This window comes from Numida meleagris, chromosome 6 (assembly GCF_002078875.1).
Source record: "Numida meleagris isolate 19003 breed g44 Domestic line chromosome 6, NumMel1.0, whole genome shotgun sequence".
Classification (NCBI taxonomy): Eukaryota; Metazoa; Chordata; class Aves; order Galliformes; family Numididae; genus Numida; species Numida meleagris.
In genome coordinates, this window is record NC_034414.1 from 26479054 (window position 1) to 26501395 (window position 22342).

Consider the following 22342-nt stretch of genomic DNA (forward strand, 5'->3'; position numbering starts at 1 on the left):
CGGCGCTGAGGGCCGCTCAGGGCGTTACGGGCGGCCCGCTGCCCGCCCCGCAGGCGTTAACCCGCGCGCCGCCGCCATCCCTGCGGCAGTCCCGCTCCGAGCGCTGCCACGCTGCCGCCGCCGCCGCCGCGGTCGCCCTTCCCCGGCCGCGGCGCCGCCGAGTCCGCTGCTCTCCGGGTCCCGCCCGCCGCCATGCTTCCGGAGCGCTGATTGGGCGGCCGCGGAAATCTTTGTCAGCCGATTGGCTCTCGGCCGGGTCAGTCACAGCAGCAGAGGCGGGCACACCTGAGGCGGCGCTGCGCCCCGGGTTGGTCGAGAATCCCAGAGCCCCGCTATCCGCCCCCGCGCAGCCTCGGGGCCGCGGGGCCCTCTGGGCGATGCAGTCCCCGGGCGGGGCCGTCGCCGCCGTTACTCACCGCCGTTCCGGGGGAGCGACGGGCGGCGGTCTGACGGGGACTCGGGCGGCTCCCCGCCGCAGCGTGCGGGAGCCGCATTCCCCCGCTGCAGTACCGAGCTCCGCCTCACGGCAGCACGGGGTCGGCCGGACCCGAGTGTTGCCGGGGTGCCCGAGGCTGAGGCAGGAGGGGCCCGCCTGCGCTCACTGGCTTCACTTGAGGGCCCCCCGTCCCTCCCAAGAGCAGGCAATGCCCGCCTCGCGCAGCGGGTCTGGCACCCCCGGCTACGCGCTGTGGCAGCGGAAGGGCACTGGTGCAGCTTGGCCACCGGCCGGCACGCTCGATGAAGAGAAGGGTTCAGCTCCCGAGTGTGATTTTTTTCAAGGCAAGAATCTCCAGCCTTCTGAACGTCATTGGTACGTGTGTGCCACCACGTAACGGCTGGCAGGACGCATCCATAGGCTGCGGTGTCAGCCCAGCACCCAATGACCCATCCCGTGGGAAGGACAGATCTGCCCTGCTCCCTGTGCTAAGTGGGTAAACACGCTGCAGTGTTACGTACACATGAAGTTTTCTTTGAACAGAGAGAAAAAAAGGTTTATACTTCCATTGTGCCAGGCAGTGAAGATGATGGCAGTGTGCATAATTGAGGCTCTCTTCATTCATTGCAAGGAGAGCTTAGTCAGGGAGTAAGATCAGAAAGCACTGTCTCCTACTGCTGCTTTATGAGTAAGGGGGATCTTAGTGATCTCACTGCACACCAGTGAGGCCCCAGCAGTGGGGCTGTGACCCCAACCTAAGGGCAAGGCCTAACCGCCCTTACCATTGCTCAGTCAGCTTCAGGCGGGTGTTTCTTCATTCAAAGAGAACCAACTCGAGCAGTGGTCCACCAGCAGTAGCCACAGGGATAGAGCATTACTGATGAGGATTTATTCCTGTATATATAGTGCACACAGCGTATGTCCTTGCAAACGTTACTGGCACTTGAGATGACAGCTGCAGCTCATGCTGGTTCTAGGCTACATCAGTTGAAGAATAACAGGCAAAAGACTCAATCCTAATGATACGTTACCTGTAAAGGGATAGCTATATGTGTGTGGTTTCCTATGACTACATTGCAGGGTGCATCTCACCAAAGGCAAAAAATGTACTCAACTGCAGTTCCCAGTATTCTTTCTACCTTTCTCAGGACAAAATCTGCAAGTCTGCCACATACGGTATCATGGCTGCAGCTGCTGCCTTTAGTTAGGCCCCACCTCTTTGCGTGCACCATTCTGGGTCTAAACTTTCAATGAAAAAAGTTTCCAGATTTTCTGGATAATGTTCAGTGCGTATATTCTCTCTTTTTACTGCTGAAATAGTAACATTAGAAGGTACTAACGTTCTCATCCATTGCCCAGCAGCTACACATTAACACAGAGGGAGCTAATGAATATGAATCCATATGTGAGGAACGCCTTACTGCTCCCTAATTAACTGAGGTGCCTAAGGTGTACAATTCTTCAGGAAAAAATTATAATTCAATTAAAAAGAAGGGAGAGGCCTTAACAAACTTGTCTGTCTGGTTTGTCTGTTTACCTATTTATCCTTGCTAATTCAAGGGGCATAGTTTTCCTCTTCAGTTTGTAACTTCACAAGTTAATTTATAAGTTCTAATATAACCACATTGTCATGCACAGTATCATGAATATCACACCATCAGCACACATCTTATTCACATACCATTAGTCAACACATGCACTGCAAGCCGTAGAAGGCCTAACTCTTTCTTTCCTTTGTCACCAGTTAGCTTTCAAGTTCTAGCAATGCGTTGTGTCAGTTGTTTTCAATTTCCCACAGAATCTTCTTAAGTAGACAAAACCTGCATGGTTCAAATAAAAGTCAACCAGGAAAAATAAGCTAAAACTTAATCTTTTCAAAAGGAAAAGATATTTCCAGTGAAGTGCAGGAGGCCTTTACAAAAAGGACCTAATCTTGAATGTACTGCTCCATAAATATACTAAAGAGGTTCTTGAAGTTCTACTACTTTTGGTACAAAGTTGATGGTAAATATAACAGATAACAGCATCTCTTCTGTCAGTGCAAACTTGCAGAATATCTTCACCACAATAAATAAGTCCTCTATGTTACAATGGAATTAAGCTACTCTAGTTCATTGTGGTAGTACAAGTAGTTAAGCTTAGATGCATAGTGTTGACTGGACCCAGAAAAAGCTCCCCTGAGACAAAAAGTGTACTATGCCCTCTATTCAGGTTTTACACTGTTAGTTCTAATTGGCTATTTCAGTGTAAAGGTATGCCTCTTTTTGCAGTTTAACTCCAACCGCATTTTTCCAACACCTTAAATATCTTGGTGTATCAGGCATTGAATGGTAACTATGTGATATTCTGTAACATCCCTTGCACAATAATTTTGGACGCTAGGGGACTAAGAGGATTTGACAGCAAAGAGTGTATCCAAATAGTATCTGTTACTGCTCCCTTCTCTAAGAGACAGACTAGAGGATGAGGTTGGAGTATAACCTGTTTGACCCCGCAGGGTACCTCATATGTTCTGATGTATTTTTGTAGGGGAGTTTGTTACGCAGTCTTTGAATCAGTATATGTGAGTGGAGAGCCACCTCTGTACCTGCATGGAAAAATAATGCGTGTCCTAGACCTTCAAGTAAAAGAAAGTTATTAAAAACATACTCAAGTGCAGCAGCCTAGCTGAGATAAATATTTAGCTCTGATGTCACTGTGAATTCATGTAATCATTTTTGTAGACTGGTAATTATAGAAGGAAAAGGGGAAATAAGAAGAGCTTCAAGCTGTGGCAGATCTTGAATTTTGAGTCTATTTCTCTATGATACTCATTGGAGGGTGAATTCTCATATGTACATTTTATCTTTGTTTGTGCCTGTAAAGAGTGTACCCACGTATTTACCTTTGAAACTATTACATCACTTCCATAATTTCAGTGTATTTCTTGGGAATAAAGTTAAAATTTGTATCATAAATTATGTTGAAAATATCACTTTTATAGATCAGATTAGGTCAAAAGCAGAGGAAGGGGCAAAGTTTCTGAGATAATTTCAGTTTGGGCTGGAGAAAAACAAGTTCTAGAAACAACTGCCTGCTGGTTTACATGTCCAGATGATTCTATCAGCAGACAGTCTGTTGATTACAAAACAGAGGGAAAAGTAGGTTACTTAGGATTTCTTTCTTAAGTAATTTTGTAAAACACTATGAATGGACACCACTGGATTTGTTTTGAAGATTTTTAAATGTCTCAGGTGGTCAGAAGAGCAAAGTCAGTCAGTAAAACACTGTGTTTTGTCACAGATCAATCCAAAAATATCTAACTTTCTTTTTGTCTCCTTGCAATCTATAGCCAAGTGCTGCAGACCAGAACTCTGAAGCTAGAAAGTAAGAGGATTACTGTCAAATTATTCCCAATTCCAAAGGCACACCTGACAAAACTTTATTGTAACTGAGTAGTCACTATGCAGAGCAAACAAACAGAGAGCAATTTTTTTGTGCTGGTAGGAAAATCGAGCTCCTACTGTCCTTTTTTTCCCCTCTCTAAAGAGCATGATTTCTAGACACAGACTGTGAGTAAAGCATTACGGCACCACTGAAAGGACAGAGGGATCTTGGATCTTTTTCAGAAGAATACAGTAGAGCAATGTCTGGTTGTTGTGTTTTTTCCTATTCAACAGCTTCAGAAACTTTGTTCTCTTTTTTTGTAAACGTCTCTTCACTAAACCTTTTTAAAAGAATACCAAATATCCAACAAGAGGTCCTGAGTAATGTTGTTTAGTTCAAATATTGTCTAGAGAGTGAGAAATGACATCAGCAACAGTTTTATAATAAAGTGAGAGTAGGGAGGCTTTATGGTTAGTATAGAGGTCCGGTATCTTTAAAGAGAAATTTAGAACTATACGTCTGAATATTTTACTAGGAAAAAGGGGTAACTGGCACTGAAGTGCACCAAAAGTACTGATGCTATGAGTTACGGAATAGAAAAAGGAAATTTTACCTCATTATGTAAAGGGAATTTTGTTTTGAGTCCTCATAATATGTGTATAATTCCATTTTCCAAAAAGCTTCCTGAGGGCTGGCTTGCTACAGTACCTAGGGAATTAAGGTAAAAAACAAAATTGCTACATGGTCTTATGATGAATAAAGCTGTAAAAATTCCGCTCTTCAGAAAATTGTTATAGACAAGACAGAAGTTGTTTTAGGTTACCAACCTAAAATACAGGTTCTCTTTCTGGCTTTGCCATAGACTGCTGGCCTGCTTCTAAGCTGAATACACTACTTCTGTGCCTTAGTTTTCCACTTGTAATGACCCACCATGAGTCTGAAGTGGATGACTCAGAGGTTATGGACAGCACAGCTACAATGGACTGAAATCAGAGCCAGCTTCATCGATACCTACATGGCATTTCCTGGAATATCCAGGAGCTCCGAAGACTAGCAATTAAAGTGCAATACGGTTCATGCAAGTCTGCTATAATTTCCCATTTGCCTGAAATTGGCTTCTGTGTCCATATAGCTGTGAACTTTAAACATCCTGAAATTAAAATTATAGTATTTCTTTTCTGATTCATTTCACCTGTGAAGCTTTTCAGGCAATGAAATAAGTAAAAATATGATAAATTTGATTTTGCAATAAATTTTGTGGCATTCTAGTGTTATTATACTGCGTTATTTCAAACTGCCATCTATCCTCATTACCTCTTGCCATGAGTTTTGACATTATCTCTGCCATCTCTGCAATTCCATAAGATTTTCAACTGTTATGTAATCTAGATACCTATATCTAACTACAACAATCATAAAATAGTCTAAAAAAAGTCTAACTACCACTATGCTTCCTATAAAGTTCAGAAATGTAACCGAAAGATGAATATTCTGGAAGGACCCAATTGCTTTTATTTGCCCAATAATTTACACCTGTCAGTATCTACCAGGTTATTCATACTTTACAAAAGCCAAAAAAAAAAAAAAAGCAGATGGTCTAAATTTCCTTTTTCATGCCCTCTCCACGTTAACATAGGCTGGTGAGAATCTCTTCCAGAACATGAATTCTCCCTCTGAAGTGCTGATATGTTGAGGAGAAGTTGTATAATACTTGCTTGTGTCAGACTTGCTTAGTTTTAGTCCATTATTCCAACCTCTTATTCATGAAATACCATTTGCATTAAATAGAAGAAATTGAAAGTCACCCAAATACATAAACATTAATTTTTGAAAACTAGATACATTATTCTGCAGCACGCAACACCACTACTGGGTATTTAATTGGTCTAACTCATAACATAGCCGCCCTTGTGGACTTACATATGAATAGTACTAAATAGATTAGCCAAACACTTAATACATTTACACCTCTTTCAGATCTGAAGCCACAGCACAGAAATCTTCCCTGTTAGTAAGAAGCATGTTTTCTTTCTGCACCACTAGCTGATAGACCCACAGGTACAACCATTTCTGCTGGGTTAGAAAATGCTGCTCAATCATTATAGTCTTGGTGTTCAGGTTTTCCAGTACGTCTGTAATAAAGCACATCATGGTTAGTTACAGATGAGTATAAAACAACTGATTTCTGAATAATTCAATTTTGAATATTAACTTTGCAGTTGAAACAATTTTCCAATGAGACAGAGTGAAAAGTACAGGTAGCATTGATGTCTAATTTCATGAAGATCAGATTTAAGTTGTTTCTTAAAATGATGCATTCCTGAGCTTCCATTAGCTGGAAGAGTGACCTCTAATCTCATCTCTCTAGCTCAAATGAAGTTACTTGTTTTGCAGTGTAGAAAAAAAACCTACATACAGCAGCACTGCCACCTTCTGCTTGCTTTTTTTCATGCATGTAAGAACTGGGCTCATATTGCAAAGCAACAGGTCAGATTCATTTTACTACTAGTAGGTGTCTTAGGCAATAATGTCATTTCTAATACTCAGGGGTAACCTAAGTCTGCAGTTCCATAGATGTGACTTTTTTCTAAGACACATAAACGTTGTCTGGGCAGATAAACAATAGCTTCAGGCATTTGCCCAGGATTTCTAATACACCATATCCTAGTCAGAGCAGTAGCTCAAAAATCCCAAGCAAATATGTACATTTGTGTACTTGTGCTGTCCACAGGGAATACATGTTGAATATGATCCACGTAGGTACACAACTGAACAGATGTAATATACGCCTCGCAGTCTGCAGAGGTACAGAAAACCTAAAGCACAAACAATCCACGTGCATAGGACAAACTCAGCATAAAGATCAGTTATGAGTTTGCATCAGAAAAAGAAATGAAAAAGAATCTCACTGAATGTCTTTATCCTATTGAGACATGTCCTTGTTTTTTTCACCTCACAGAGGCACAGTGACACTGGCAGCAATGAACCTTCCTCTTCAATGCTGTAACATATAAAATCATGACTTCTAGCAAGTAAGCTAGAAGGCTTTTTCTTATAGCATTGTATTTAGGTACAGTAATCTCTGCTTTACTGAAGGCTTCAAACAACTGAGTTGCATTGATAACTCATCTTTCACCTTTCCCTGATAGCAAGCGCAATATTGATGCATGCAAAGGGGTGTCTATCCTTAGAAAAACAAGAGACCATAAGCAAGGTATATTCCCAGAATTCCCATGCTTACTCCCAGAATACTGTTAAAAATCACACTTTATTGCTTATTATTAACTGCGAGAGGACAGTTTCTGCTTCTGAGAATATTCATATTCATTACAGTCTCTTGCAGTCACTTGTGCACCCTGAACCATTGTGCTGAGGTATTATAAACCCTATAGAACAAAACAGGACCTGCACAGTGGCTCCTTTCTCATACTAACATCACCACTATCCTGATCAAACACTGCTGCAAACTCAGCTTGTTGCTACTTCTGCAGCCAGTTCAACTCAGCAGAGTCCACCCAGCAAATGGACAGCTCTGAGCAGAGCTCAGAAAAGCCAGAGGAGGACAATATGCGTTTGCTTCTCGCTTGCATAAAGCTTCTAAGAATCCCAGAGACAGGTTTCTGTTGGATTGCTCCTGAATCTGTAAAGTTTCCAAAACCAGAATATACTGCAGGTCATATACGATGACCCAGTTGTTCCTAGTTACTTGAATTTGTTTCACAGTCAGCCAATACACAGTGAGAGGTGAAACAAATTCCATACAAAGCAACAACATATGGAATAACGGATAATGCAAATGGTGATTGCCTTAGATTTTCTTCCACAGAACCACAAAGTTTCATTATTCTCTCTCTCAGACTCATATTTGTTGATTAATGAAGACATCAGCAGATACTGAAGAAGTCTGTTTCTTACTAGCCCAAACCCATGAGGAGTAAAATACATTATTATAAATTCAACTGGTCACTGAGGTCTCAGTTCACACTCAGTTAATCGGCCTGTTTTGCAGGATTGAACTTGCTGGCATAAGAACCTTGAAATACGATTAGAGATGCAAGGGAGATTAACGTGGGCAAGACAGTTGAAGTCTATTTCACCACCTCCATTGGTGTGTCAGCATAAAGACAGAACTACACAGACATCAGGAAATCAGTACTTCACTCTTCCTCAGGATGCCCAATCCAGATATCTCCTCCCTTGAACTCAGCAAGCTGCCAGTTTTGAGATCTCACTCAGTCCTGTGAAGCAGGTTAGTTGTTTCTTTTGCAGTACGTTACAGACAAAAATGTGTATCTAAAAGGGCTGATTTTAGCGAAGTTAGTGAGATGTCATTTCTTTATGACAAAATTGCAAGCTAAATTTTTGAGGACAATTTGCATCTAATAAGTATATTTTATTAGCAAATAAAAGCTGTTATGTGTCTTGTTGTATGTAGCTGGGGGAATGATATGAAAGGAACAGGTAAGTGGCACCTGGAAAGCAAACAGGTACACTATGCTGAAGGAACCTCTATGTTCAAAGTTAGACAAGAAAAGTTCAAGAATAGTATTGGTGATATGGGAAAGATCTCCACATTTATTGGTCTTCTGCTGAAAGAAACATTTCTCTGTTTACAGAACAAAGTCCAGCCTTCTTTCCCCCTGCAAGGCGTGAAAGAAACAACCTGTATGTACGTGCTTTATAAACCTGGAGTGGCTCATATAAAATACAGAGGTGTGCTTCCAAAAACTTCAATAGGCAGAATTGCTCCCCTGATCTACTAGGAACATGTGTGGTTTTGCAGGAGTCTCACTTGCAAATGTAACTTGGAGAAGAATATATACGCATCGCAGAAAAGCCAATTACACTTTCAGTTCAAAATTGTGCTTCTGTTCTTCCAGCTGGAAGAAATTTCTTCGCAGCACTCAAAAAAACTAATATGCTGCAGTGCTGAATAAATATATTCAACACTTCATTAAACAGGTAGGGATATAAAAACATTATGGTATATTTACAGAATGTCATAATGGGAAGAGAGTCTTCATATTATCTGAAATAAACGCAGTAAATTATTAGTGTTAAAAAAAATAGCTTGAGAACCTGGGGACACTTGATCTTCTAAGCCTGGTGTTCCCAACGACTAATTTGTTCAGGAGCAAATGAGGTAAAGCGTTCCTCTGTCCCAGACTGAACGTACTCAAAGTTGTATGAGAAGTACAGTGCTGAAGATACTTTGTGCAATCCCAGCTCTACCAGTGACAGCCAGGGTCAGACTACAAGTGGTTGCTGCACTACATCTACTAGTTATTCCTCTGCTTCCGTCTAGCAGTATGGCTCATATGAAATAGATGTGTCAGGCAGATTTTCTACTGCTGGAGAACTATGGTGCAAGTACCTCAGTTAGATGAAAGTGAACACTCTATACATTCTGGTCTTGTAATTAAAATTTCATCAAGGAAGCTTGAAATAGCATTTGAGACTTCCTGGAGGCAAGGAATTACTTGTTGCTTTTGCACATCGAAGTTTCAGGTTTTTAACTTTGGGCATCTGAGAATGGGGGAGTGAGCCGTAGGACAATAACTACACAAGACTGACTGTATCTCTCCATGAAATTCAGCTTCAGATTTCTTTATGGCTAGAATAATATAATAGGAAGCCTCAAATTTACATCTTCCAAAATCAAAAATGCCTCCTTAGCAGATTAAGTGAAGACAGAACTGTTAACAAACTTTGTTCAAACAATAAAGTAAAAGACGTTCTCCAAGTCAGTACTGTTTGGTGTGACACTGTTAACTGAATGTGTGTCTAACAATTTAGAAGCATTTTGCACATAGACACATTTCACAGAAATGAAGAGCGATGTATTCACAAATGCAGGCCACTGAATGTGAACTGTGTATAAGCAATTTCATAGCAACAGATTCTCCCTATTGCATGCTCAGAGACCTGAGTATCCGAAGCAAAGACCATCTGCAGCCACCATTTACAGCTACTTAAGTTTAAGTCATGAACTGCTTAACTGGTGAAGTAGTTAAAGCTACTGTCTGCAGACTTAGCAGAGAGGCTGTCAGCTGAATGGTGGCTTCATTCCATTCCAGCAGAGCATGACCGTTTTGAAAGAGGGCTGAAGTATACCATGGAATAGTGTGAAAAAGGTATCGTTGCTTAATGGATACTCTCTGGACTTCTTTGTACAGAGGTGTTAGTAAAAAATTAGTATTTCACCAGGATAATCAAAATAATTATCACAATATGACCACAATCTATATTCAACAATAATTGATAATCAGTCTTAACGATCATTAAATTAGGTGCCTGTTTTGAAAGTCAAGTAGTGCCAATGGCCTAAACTTCTTTGGAAATAAGGCCAATAAGGAAAAATACTATTTTGCATAGCACTCTGGGTATTGTGCAAAAGATACACAGAGGTGAATAGTTTTAAAGGAAATCAATTTCCAGTCTAAGTGCAGCAAAAAAATGCAACATGAATAGTTCAGATCTCATAGCCATTTGAACGTTTTAATATTCAAACCACATCCTAATATGAATGGAAGAACATATTCCTCACCCGTACAAACAGAATTGATTCATTCCAACACACACAGATGAAGACACCACACCGGTGTCACTACCTCTTTTAACTGCACTCCGCAGCAATCTACTTGCCTTATGTTAAGCTTCATTGCAGCTGTGGGTCCTTTGGTGGGCAGCATATAGCCCTACTTCTGGAAGGTTTGTCTGCAGGTGGTTTTCATGCTGTTTTAACTTAAGTAGTAGAGCCTACAAGCTTAAAAGCAAATAGGCATAAATCAAGCTGCTTATACTTCCTTCTTTCCTCAAATTATAGGATTATGTTTTACTGTTCATAAATGCCATTGTAGTAGAACAACTAAATCCACAAGGATGACACATAATCACATAAATACATGTTTGTATAATATAAAATCACTGATGAAAATTACTGAATTAGTACATATCCGTGCTGAGAGCAGGCTTTGTGAGGAGGAAAGGAATTCTTGCATGTGTTAAGGAAAGGCAATCACAAAGCATCAGAAGTTGTAAAGGAGGGTAAAAGTTCACCATTTAATCCTGAGATACTGCAGCATAGTTCTACATCCACATCACGTACACTGAAAACAGATTTTCTCCAGCTCTAACAGGTTTGTGTCTGCACTCCGCCTGTGATTTTGATATAACTGCAGAGATACAAAGAAGTTAGTAGTAGTCTTACAGTAACCATAATGATACAGAGAAGCAAGGCAAAATGTTATGGGAAAGACAGTTTCTTAGATTGGCTAATTGCTGGGGAAAAAAAGGACGTATCTTGAAACACAGAAGCCATCCCGTAGCTGCGAAGGTCTGAAATATTAACTTTGAAACTAGGTGTGCATGGGTGGTTGCGAGAAGTCTCCCTGAATTTATTTTATGCCCATCACTGTGATCTTTTGAGAGAAAAATATAAGCGTCTGTAGATTACCTGGGAAAGTCAGGAAAGGACAGTACTGTTCTTACTTATCAGTGTGTAATGCTGCAGGTGTACCAAAAATGAGCCGATAAAATCCCTTTGGCATCTCTGGACTCTGGAGTCTTTAGACAGTGGAATGGAAACTGTTCCAACGGACTGTGAAGTTGTCAAGGTTGCTGCAGAAAGTGCAACCGTTAACAAACTTCAGGATTTTGACTGGAATATAGGGGATTCAAAAAGCAAAACTGTTTACAGATGGTAGGAGGGTTGTAGTAAGGCATAATTGTCACAGCTCCCAATACACAAGGAAAGAACTACTTTAGCTGCAGAAGCTAACACAGTAATGCTGATTTCCTAAAGACTGAATAGCCCTCTTTTAACCATTATGTTATGCTAATCACTTCTGGTTTTTAGTAAGAACATTCAAAAAGAAGGAAGGACAATTAGGTTGAGAAAGAATTTGAGCATCTTAAATTGCTGATTTCTTTTAGAAGTATGAAGATGCTTTGCTCTTTTTTGTGGGGTGATATATTACTTCACATAAAAATGGTAATGTTTTTACATCAGATCAAACAGAAATACAGTGTGGAAGATGGTCTGTTCAGTAGTACTATATTCAGTTTAGAGCACTTAAAAGCTAATAAAATCTCAATATTATTTAGAAAACAAACAGTAATAGATAGCTTAACTACTTACTGAGCTTTCGTTTTCTGTCAGTTCCCTCTTCAAGTTTTGGCTGCAGTTTTTGCCAGTGACCACATATTAGTAGTACAAGTGTAGCAATAGGACTATTTTTTTTTTCCCAGAAATATATTTTTTTCTTGCACACAATTGATGAAATATATAAAAACACCCACAGGATACTGTGTCTCTGCAGCGATTCTTTTCCCATTTGGAAAAAAGGCTTCTGTGGTTACACTGTATGTATCTGTTTGCTTATTCTGCCCAGCAGCTTTTAAACCTACATGTGGCCATACCATACTAATTTAAGAAATAAAAATTCCTAGAATCATCAAGAAAATGACAGGAATGAGTAGAACAAGAAGGTGCCATTAGGCTTCTGAAGGGAAAGACATAGATATCCGCACAGAAAACTACTCCTGAGATGAAGACCCATAGGAATCCAGCGTTCATTGGTTCTAATGGTCACTTGTTTTTAATTGCTCTAGTCTGATTTTTTAAAAGATTCATATTGCATGAAACTTAAAGACCTGGGGCACTCCCCTGGCAAGTCTCAGAGTGCGTGAGGCAGTACAGGAAAATCTTGGTAGGCTCTATAAATAGCCAGTCAAACAGACATTAATCTCTCTCTCTCTCCTTCAGATTTCTACTGCATGCCTTGGATACATGCTTCTAAGCAGCTTATGGGCTTTCCTTGACCTATGCTTCTTCTCCTAATGCTGATCTGACTATGGCCGTCCTCAAAGTAAAATTCACCAAAACTAAGAGGGACAAACTGGCTCAGATCCTATGGATCCTCAACTGGGTTTCTGTAGTGAGTGGGATCATTCTCTTCAGTCTCGGCCTCTTCCTGAAAATAGAGATCAAGAAGCGCAACGAAGTGATGGCAAAAGGGGACATCAACTCTGTCCCCAACATGCTGATCTCCGTAGGAGTCATAGCATGTGTTGTCAACTTTCTGGGGGGCAAAATCTGCTATGACTGCTCAGATGCCAACAAGTTCTCCCGATGGAAACTAATTATGCTCCCATACATCATATGTACCTTCTGTTTTACCTTCTGCATCCTGTTGGGTGCTCTCATGTGCTATACCATGAGGAATGAGCTGGAAGAATCTCTCTATTTGGGACTGAGGGATGCTATTAAGTTCTATAAGGACACAGACATACCTGGAAGATGTTTCCTAAAAAAAACAGTGGATATGTTACAAATTGGATTCCAGTGCTGTGGAAACAATGGCTTTAGAGACTGGTTTGAAGTTCAGTGGGTATCTACTCGTTACCTGAACATGGCTTCTAAGGAAGTTACGGAGTAAGTATTTACTAGCTCTAATGGAAAATTCTATGAAAAAAACTCCCTCAGGAATGATTAGAATTGATCAGTAGCAGTAGTGTAAAAAGATCTTGAGACATATTGACATTAAAGAGAACGTAGTAAGACTGTAGTTTTTCTGCCCAAAATGCTAGCAGTTTTTCCACCTTACATGACAACTTGTGGCTAGAGGGTTTCTCTCAAAGATCCATCTGGACAATTGCTAATAGGTCTACCTGAAGATATAATGTAATCATAGGCATATTTACAAACATTGGTACTTAAATGTAGTAACTTCTAGTAAATAATAGCAATAATAACACTTCTCCAATGCTACATGTTTCCCCCAAAAAACATGACTATGGAAGTGATCAGGCCAAAAAGGTCCTTCTGCTTATATTTAATCACTCTGAGTTTCTATCATACACTTCACAGGGCCAAGTAGGTAATTTCTGCTGGATCACTGTCTCAATCAAAAAACTGTAGACTGACAATGTTACTCTTCAAATATGCTAACCACTTGCATAATGAAAAGTGATCTTTTGATAACTTTTTAGGGATACTAAGCGATGATGCACTTTCTTTTTTTAATGTGGCAAATTATCTACCTCAAAATTTGTCATAAAGAGTTGATGGAAGTAAGAAAAAAAGGACTGTCCTATCAATACATCATGCAGTCAATCCTAAACATTGAAAAGTCTTTTCCCTTCACATATTAGACTTGAATTCAGGTTCAAATCTACACGTTCACACATGAAAAACCGTCAACACCATGTACCTTGCAGTAAAAAAGGAGAAAAACCCTTGATATTTGTTCTTATGCTGGTGCCTCGCAGAATACAGCAATTGTGAAATGATATTCTCAAAATGAAGAGTGATAATTCCTATAGACAACACTAAAGGTAGCAGTCAAAAACGCGAGAAAAAAGTAGCAGATAATCCAATATATTATATATCTTCAAAAGCTGAACAAAGTCTTCACTGAGGAAAGTCAGGTAGCTATATATTCTTAGGAAAAACAAATACAGAAAGTTTAAATGGCATTTAAAGACTATTCTGGTTTGTTGAACTCAAAACTCAGTGGGACCAAAGCCAGATGAAAGAAGGTCAGTGATCTTATTTTAACAGAACTTGTAACTTGAAGTTGGCCTTATAGCAAAGCATATAAACAGAGGTGCAAATATACCAAAGGACAGGACCTCTGAAACAAGGGCATCAGCATGCATAGGATAGTTGGCAAAGGAAATAACATAAGCTTTCCTAAAGGAAGATGTTGGAGAGCAATAGTGACACAAAACAAACTGACTCACCAGATGTTTTAAATCCTTGATCTACTCTGAAAAGTCATAAGACAACAAAGATGGTCTGCAGGAACTTAGAGAAGTATCCGGTTGTAAGGATAAAGGTAAAACATACTACGATTTATTTCTGTGAGCCATGCACTAAGAGTAATGTTTTGTCCTGGCTTAATTAAACTCATTTTTCACCTGCAAAATCAGCTGTGCTCTGCCAACATTTTGGAAATACGGTTAATTATTTCTATCCCCATGCAGAAAGAAGACATAATGCATAAACACAGTGCAGAACTTCTACTGCATATAAACTAGATAATCTCATCTCGATTGCTAGAATCGAAGTTGGTACTGCATAAGCAAATTACACTATGATTTTCAAAACCTTGTAGTGAAACATTTGACAAATCACTAGGACCAAAGTCCAGCTTGTAACGTTCAGAAAGGGTGGAGAAGGAATCAAATGCTCCTCTTCGTTTTATCTTGTAGTGTATGTCAATTAGTACTCGGTAGATTAAGAGGCAAAGCAGCTGAGAACTGACATACTTGACATAATAAGAATCTCTGCAGAACTGACCTTTTCACCCTCCTTCATAATCCTCTCTTCTATTACTCCATTACCAACACCACAACATCACAAGAAACAGAGTCAATCTATGGGAACAGTACAAGGATGAAGCAGGTTACAGCAGTACAATCCTATCACTGCTTTGGTTAGGCAAAAATAATGTTTATAGTCTCATAAGCAACTTTTGCTTCATAGTATCATAACAATTTTGAAATACAACAGTAAATAGTTAGCATCTTACTTCCTCAGCTTTTGTTACTGAGCTCTCCCCTTCTAGCAATATCCAGTTAGAGCTTCCTTCAATTTGCTACAAGCAGAGGAAATTCAATGGCTTGGGGAACACAACCAAAGTCTGGAAACTGTTACCGTTTGCAGCAGAACGAAGTTTCCTCCTTACCACATATGTGGCAGGAAGGAAAAAAAAGATGCTTGAGATCAAAAGAGAAGCTTAAGAGCTAGCTTAAGTGATAGTATTTCAGTCATTTAAGATGCTGTCCTGTTGTTTTGCTTTACATCACTGAAATACACAAAGCATTAGGCTTGTCTGGGTAAAAGCCTCCATTTCACAATCAATTTGCCTTCCTCTTCATCCTCTGCACAGTTTCTTTTCTCCTTCCACTTTGGCCTTCTTTTCTGTACCTCTGTGGCTCCCCTCCTTGCTTCTCTAAGTCATTTTGCTTATGTCAGTTACACTGTTTGCACAATTAATTCTGTTTTCAGTGGATTATTTGTGTTCTTTCACATTAGTTTTCCTGCTACTGTTACCTGGAGCACGCTGGCCAGAGGAATTATGCTTAAGTTTCTCCTCAGTGGGAAACAGCAAATGATCTTCTTTCCTTTCATATTAGGAAATACCTTTGAGGAAAATATTTTAAACAGGAAATAAAAACAAAATAAGAGGGAAAGGAGGCCCAAAACAATAAAATGAAGGCAATTATTCTGCCATGCCAGCACAGCCACAAATGCTGAGCCTCCTTTCAGCTTATGTTTCTTTTGAAAGATGCACTCAGTTTCAAAATGCTTGACCATAGAGTTCTGTTGCTTATGTTCACCTGAACAGATTCTTGCAATGCCTTCCTTCTCTTTCATTTAGAAATTCTGTAGTGGAAATGGAAAATAAGATCTATAAACAAATGAGGATAAACTAAAATAATCTTTAATATTCTCAGTGCAAACATCTAGAAGGTATCATATCTGTTTACATCTTACATAATACAAAGAACCATATTGGAAACAGTGCAGATAGTATACTGAAAAGTATTGCAAATGAGAAGTTCAGTTTTCCAGTAGTGGGCAATATTTCCAATTGGAAATGAGAATATGTTTCCCTTTTGTTACATTGGAGAGGCATACCTTGCAGCAGACAAATTACGTCCTTTTAGAAAAATTATGGACGCATCCTGCCGCTGATACCAGATTTGTAATGCAAACTTTCTATCCTATTGCAGCCGTTTCAAGAGTAACGTTGATGGGAAGTTCTTAGTGGATGGAGTACCCTTCAGCTGTTGCAATCCGAGTTCCCCACGGCCCTGTATCCAGTACCAGCTGACAAACAACAGTGCCCACTACAATTATGATTTCCTAACAGAGGAGCTCAATATCTGGGTGAAGGGGTGCAGAGAGGCCTTGCTGGACTACTACACGGCTATTATGAGATCTATTGGTATTGCAGCATTGCTTATCTGGTTGTTTGAGGTAAGTCTCATAAAAATGGCCTGTGTCAGATATGTCAGAGACTTCCTGCTCTCTAGGATGGGGAATAAATATGCGGTAATGTACGAGGAGCGCAAGAAGATTCTCGATAACTAAAACAAGTCTATAAGCACTTCAGTAATGTTGCAGGACTTTCCTCTAGTACACAGGTTTCACAAAGTTCCCAGAGCAGAAGCAAATCTTGTCGAAGATGAGAACTGCTAGAAATCATGAACATAATCTTCAGTATTTACAGAGCTTTTTCAACAGACTATAGCATATTCACTTCCCTGAAGCAGGACAGGATGCAGGATAACACACGCAGCAACAACTACAAGGAAATTAGATGGAAGACACGAGGTTGTTTCAAGGCAGTTTTAAGAGAGAGTATCAAAAATGTGAGGCAGACCGATGGTGAATATATGAATTCTATCTACAGCAAAAATTGAACATAAATATTAATATCTCATAACTTCCCTTCTAGATTGCAGTTTTACCACATAAACATGGAATACATTTTAGGTATAGATTAGACTGCTTATTACGAAGTCAAAATAAGCACATCATCGGCAAGTATATACACCTGCAAAGATGCAGTGCCTGTAAAGAAAGTTGTCCGAATGTTGTCATCTTTATGCCAAGGATCACAATGGCATAGGCTTCTTCACTTTTTAACAGTAGTCTGATTTTTCTGATTGTTACCCTATTACAAAAACATGAGCCCTATTAAAATAATTCAACACAACAGTCCTCAGGCAGTGCTAGATTGGGTGGTAATGCCAGAAACAGCAGACCTTTGGCAACTTATGAAAAAACTGCTCACTTCAGTGTGACAAACAAGCTAGGCACAATGATTCTGATTCCAGCATGACTATGAAAGCAGTGTTTTTTCCTAAACTCACACTTGAGCCTCTGCAGATCACCCTTCATCATTTTTAGTGCATTGGAATGTAGGATACATATGGCTTACATAACGAATGAAACACCTTTAATGAAATACCAATTTAATGAACATCAGTGAGGAAAGACTCCCACAAAAATTAACAGACTAGGATTTTTTTTTTTTCCAGTCACTGATGCCTTCATTAATTGATCATCCATTTTGCACTGACTAGCTGTAGTCTGAGGCTACAACATTCCCAGGTAATTCCAGGTATTTATGTACTAATCACATTAAGGGAGAATGCTACCTAAAGAATGGGAGAAAAAAATAGCAAAAAAATTTCTCCTTAGTATTTTTCATTCAAAAACATGCAATTAATTAGCAGATTGTTCAGATACATCACTGGGATAAATACCCTATTTAATTTTACTAAATATTAGGTGTGTATACAATCAGGTCAGAAAGCTGACTTAGTGGTAGGATCTAGACTGTAATTTAAGCTCTATTTAAGCACTAACCTTTCCTTACAGCTCTCTGTACTTATTGGTGTCCGGTACCTACAAACAGCAATGAAGAATGTTCTGCTGCAAGGAGATCTGCAGGGTGAATCAGATGGTTGGTTACTAGAAAACAGTTTTGTGGAAACTGCAAAATATAACATCAATATTATCAAGAACCTTGGCAAAGCCAACCAGATCTCCACCGTCTCTGGCATGAATGACCCCAACATTAACATTCAAAACACAAACTGTGGCAAAAGCAATGTTACAGCAAAATCTATCCCCGCAGCTAGCTAGACAAGTCTTCAGCAAAATGATGGCTCAAGTGTGGTTTTGACATACTACAATCTTAGATACTGGATTTTCACTGGTGAGGAAAAAGAAAGCCATATGATAATTGAACAAAAAACAGACCAGTCACCACAACAAAATATTGATGCTTCTTTGGTGGGATGTATTCTCTTTATCCACTCTTACGAAATTCTTGATTTTCGTATATGCACAGTCTTTTGAATTTTCCCCACTTTGTCTCTCCTGCTTACACATTTATGTCATGGTCTGAATATACCAGAATAATGATTATACAATAACAGGGCTATCAGATTGGATATCAGTATGTTCAAGATAGGATTAATCTAGTTTGTAATTACTGTCACATCTTCAGAAATCCCAGCTGCAGAGAAATTCCAGAAGAAATAACTACTCTGGATAAGAAGGTTATTAGAAAAAAATCAATGATCACATGAAAATTGTGTAAAGTCCAAGTTAGGACAGGTGAAATTTTAAGCCAAATTGAAGTATATTGCCACTCTTCTAAAAGAACTTATTAGTGAAGTGAAATTGAAACCAAGCTGAAGGCAACAAAAGTTGGTTTGTACAGGGTATTTGACTTTTTTTTTTAAAAAACGATCTGACAGCTTACTTAGATAAAGCCAGCTGCTCTGAAAGTTAATGAGTGCTATGAAAGGGAGTTCTCTGCTCAAGAACACTAATTGACAGCTCATGCAGGATATTAAAATTCCATGTAATGTGGTAGCATAAGTGTAAAAATAAGCGAATACTTCCCATAAAACAAATGTTGATGGTCCTAGATGTTAAAAATGATTTCAAGAGTAATTACACAGATCCGTAGGCTGGAAAAACAAGGGATTATTTGCAACCAACGAACACCATGACAGATTGCCATCTCTCCCATCACATTCCTAGTACAGTGCTCATGAAGTTTGTATGTCAACCAATGTATGGCACAAAAGCCTTTCTGTACTTGCAGTTACAGGATGCCTATGACTAATTCATCAGTAATAATATGGTTTTAAGTAGTAAAACATACAGATACAGAACAGAGGAGAAAAAATATATTACTTGTTAACTTGTGAATAACACATTATTTGAATATGACTTTGGACAATTCATGCATTCTTTGTATATAATCAACAAAAAGGAATAATCCATCACTGTGATACTCGAACTATTCTCCTCCTGAAATTGTACAAAATTAAAAGTAAAAATTAATAACTTTACCTGTCCGATGCAGTTTTCTATGATACTAGAATAAGCAAGAATTAGACTTCAGTTGTGTGATGGAAAAATCTGTATTGTAAGTCAAGCAGGCCATATGCATAGTTGTAATTCCAAATGCAAATGCATCACTACTTAAAATTTTAGGCCTATATTTAAGTATGTTAAAAATAAAAATGGACAGATGGGGTCTGTCTGCAGTAGTAACAATAGGTGAGGCTTAACAAAAGGCACACAAGAAATAAGACTACTAGAAAATATTTTTTCCCTGACAAAGCCTTCTATCTTCCAGGAAACAGCAGATTGTGAACTTGGTATGACAAAGATCGTATATGAAACAACATGTCTTAATAACTCTCTATACATCTTCTTCCTATGAATTTGTGCAGCTTTTTTTTAACCCATTTGTTTTTCATACCCCAACTGCTTACAGCGAGCTTCAAATTTTAATTTCTCACAATTCAGTTCTGCATTTCTTGATAAAGTACTTTGCTTTTTGACTCCCTGACCTCATCACATATCCTTTAATTCTTGCTGTAAGATGCAGCTGATAGTCATTCCTTATTTATTCTCTTGATGCCATTCCTGATTTTACTGTCCTCTGTTAAAAACTCTTTGTCCCATCTTTCCAAGTTGAAGAAGCTGCTATTTAATCTTTTTGCCTATGGAAATTACTGCTTATCTTTGACAGTTTTTGTAACTCTCCTCTGCTCGTTATTTTTAAATGAAGAACACTTTATGTGTAGCACTGAGGATGTTACGAATTGAACAGGCTTTCTCTCTTTTTCCTAAGATTTCCTGTCATTACTTGCTTTTTTGACAGCCCGAGCATTTAGGTAACATTTTCACAAAGCTATCCATGAATATCAAGGCATGAACTGGTGTGTCATTCCTTGAAACATTTCTGAGAGCCAAAAATATCATTTCTGTATTACAGCTTGTTGTTTCTAAGTCTACCTAATGCTCTTCGGCACAATCCTGGCTCCGTTTCTTTCTTTTCTATCTTTCAGTGTGGTAATGACAAGATTTCAAAGAGCTTTACTGTTAGACTGAAAAATTTCCGGCTTTTATGTCTCACTGAACTAAGAGAAAGTACACCCACTTTTTAGACTATGAGAGAAAACAAACTTCAGTGAATCTGGGAAATACAATCCCAAAGGAAGCAGCTCGTTGTCTGCAGAACACTCAGCACAACAGTTTCCTGCGCTTTACTAGAAACATTAAGAATAAATGATATCATACTGGAAAAGAATGAACACAGAAAATTTTGATACTTTGACACATTAAAGAGAAAGGTAGTTGTATGCTGCAAATTAAACAGACTTTTCATCAGAATATAATAAAAATACAATTTTAATCTGTATTTTTTTCAGACCAGCACATGGAGCATCACATGCTTCAGTAAATAAGTAGTTATTTCTTCAGTACAATTTTAATCCATCTGTACTTGGAAAAACAGTTCTAGGTTGCTTAATAAAACAAATGGTGATCACAATTAGATAAGAAAAACAGGGTAATAAACTTCTGTTTCATTAGGAAAAACAAATCAAGAGGACTTGATAGAATTAAAAAAATACTTAAAAATAAAAGGAATGGTTCAGTTTGATGAAAATGGTTGTAAGACAGGATATAGAGCACAAACTCTTATTTAGAAGAAAGAAAAAGGATTTCTTACTCCATATTATAGGAAAAATTTCCTGATGGCAAAACACATTTAACTTTAGAAGCAGATGAAACCTGGCATCTTGTGCCACGTACAATCTCTCTAGATCATTTATTTAGCTTGCAGAATTATAACAGCTATGAGCTTACTCTTTGTCCAGTTCTCTAGCAGGTCCCTGTTTGTCATGAACTTGCTGTGAAAAATAGGTTCAGCAGAAGAGTGAAGTAAAAGGACCATCCAGACCGAGTGTCTCTGTAAAATGACACAAATTTAAACCAGTAAGTAGCGCTATACCACATCAGCATGAAGAGCAATGGTATAAATATCTGGCTACGCTTTTCCCATAGTTCACACAGATCATTTTCATATAAGCAGGACACATTTTACCATAAAAAACTAAGTAATACTTGGTATGTCAATCTTTCTCTCAGACAACTGCTGAAAAGATGCAGAAACAGCTGTCGATGTGAAAACTTGTGTATGCTGATACTCAGTTAATTTCACAGGGAACAGATGCTGTCTTGACTACTACCAGTAATTACTTAGATCGTTTGATAGCTCATTTCCATCCTGCACAGGCATTTAGTCTGCACCAATACAGATATATTGTGAAAGGACAACAACTGATTTCACAGTACTGAGGACAAATGTTACCTATCAATTTGAAAATCCTAGCAATATTCTGATTATTAATACTTTTAAATTAAGTGCTCTCTTTGCTTTGCATTTACTAGTTTGCTCAAACAGTGAAGGCAGACTTTAAATACTAAACCTACTTTATAGCAACTGTCACAATCACTCGGGTCTCCTGGACTATTTAATATTACAGCCACTGTAACAAGAAAAAAAACTCAGGCAGCAGCACAGACTGTCTTTAATTCTCTGTAACTCATAAAGACAAAGATGGCATTAGCAAGCCAAGCCTATAAGCCGTAGCATCTGCTCAGATACAGAAATAAATACGATTTGTGGGACGCTTCTTATCCTA

At 38.9% G+C, this 22342-nt stretch overlaps 1 protein-coding gene and 1 long non-coding RNA gene across 3 annotated transcripts; one reads left to right on the forward strand and one right to left on the reverse strand.

The window, feature by feature from the left end:
- On the forward strand, nucleotides 3-18470 carry LOC110401903 (photoreceptor outer segment membrane glycoprotein 2). 2 transcript variants are annotated; one of them, XM_021403446.1, is made up of 5 exons: nucleotides 3-928; nucleotides 7812-8051; nucleotides 12570-13238; nucleotides 16547-16793; nucleotides 18204-18470. In XM_021403446.1, the coding sequence occupies exons 3-5, from the start codon at nucleotides 12658-12660 to the stop codon at nucleotides 18468-18470; spliced, it is 1095 nt and encodes a 364-aa protein (XP_021259121.1). In that variant the 5' UTR covers nucleotides 3-928; nucleotides 7812-8051; nucleotides 12570-12657. The 2 variants fall into 2 exon arrangements, with proteins under 2 accessions (XP_021259121.1, XP_021259122.1); XM_021403447.1 differs by having other exon boundaries at nucleotides 3-811.
- On the reverse strand, nucleotides 3833-7815 carry LOC110401909. Its single transcript, XR_002440679.1, has 2 exons — nucleotides 5771-7815; nucleotides 3833-4510 (listed from the first exon to the last, which is right to left on the reverse strand). It is a non-coding gene; the product is annotated as an uncharacterized LOC110401909 (long non-coding RNA).

What these genes read in the sequence shown, in the direction of transcription:
- LOC110401903 (XM_021403446.1), top strand. Translation starts at nt 12,658, where the DNA reads ATGGCCGTCCTCAAAGTAAAATTCACCAAAACTAAGAGGGACAAACTG. An exon ending in GCTTCTAAGGAAGTTACGGA is followed by an intron (nt 13,239 to 16,546) that starts GTAAGTATTTAC and finishes ATCCTATTGCAG; the next exon opens with CCGTTTCAAGAGTAACGTTG. An exon ending in TGCTTATCTGGTTGTTTGAG is followed by an intron (nt 16,794 to 18,203) that starts GTAAGTCTCATA and finishes CTTTCCTTACAG; the next exon opens with CTCTCTGTACTTATTGGTGT.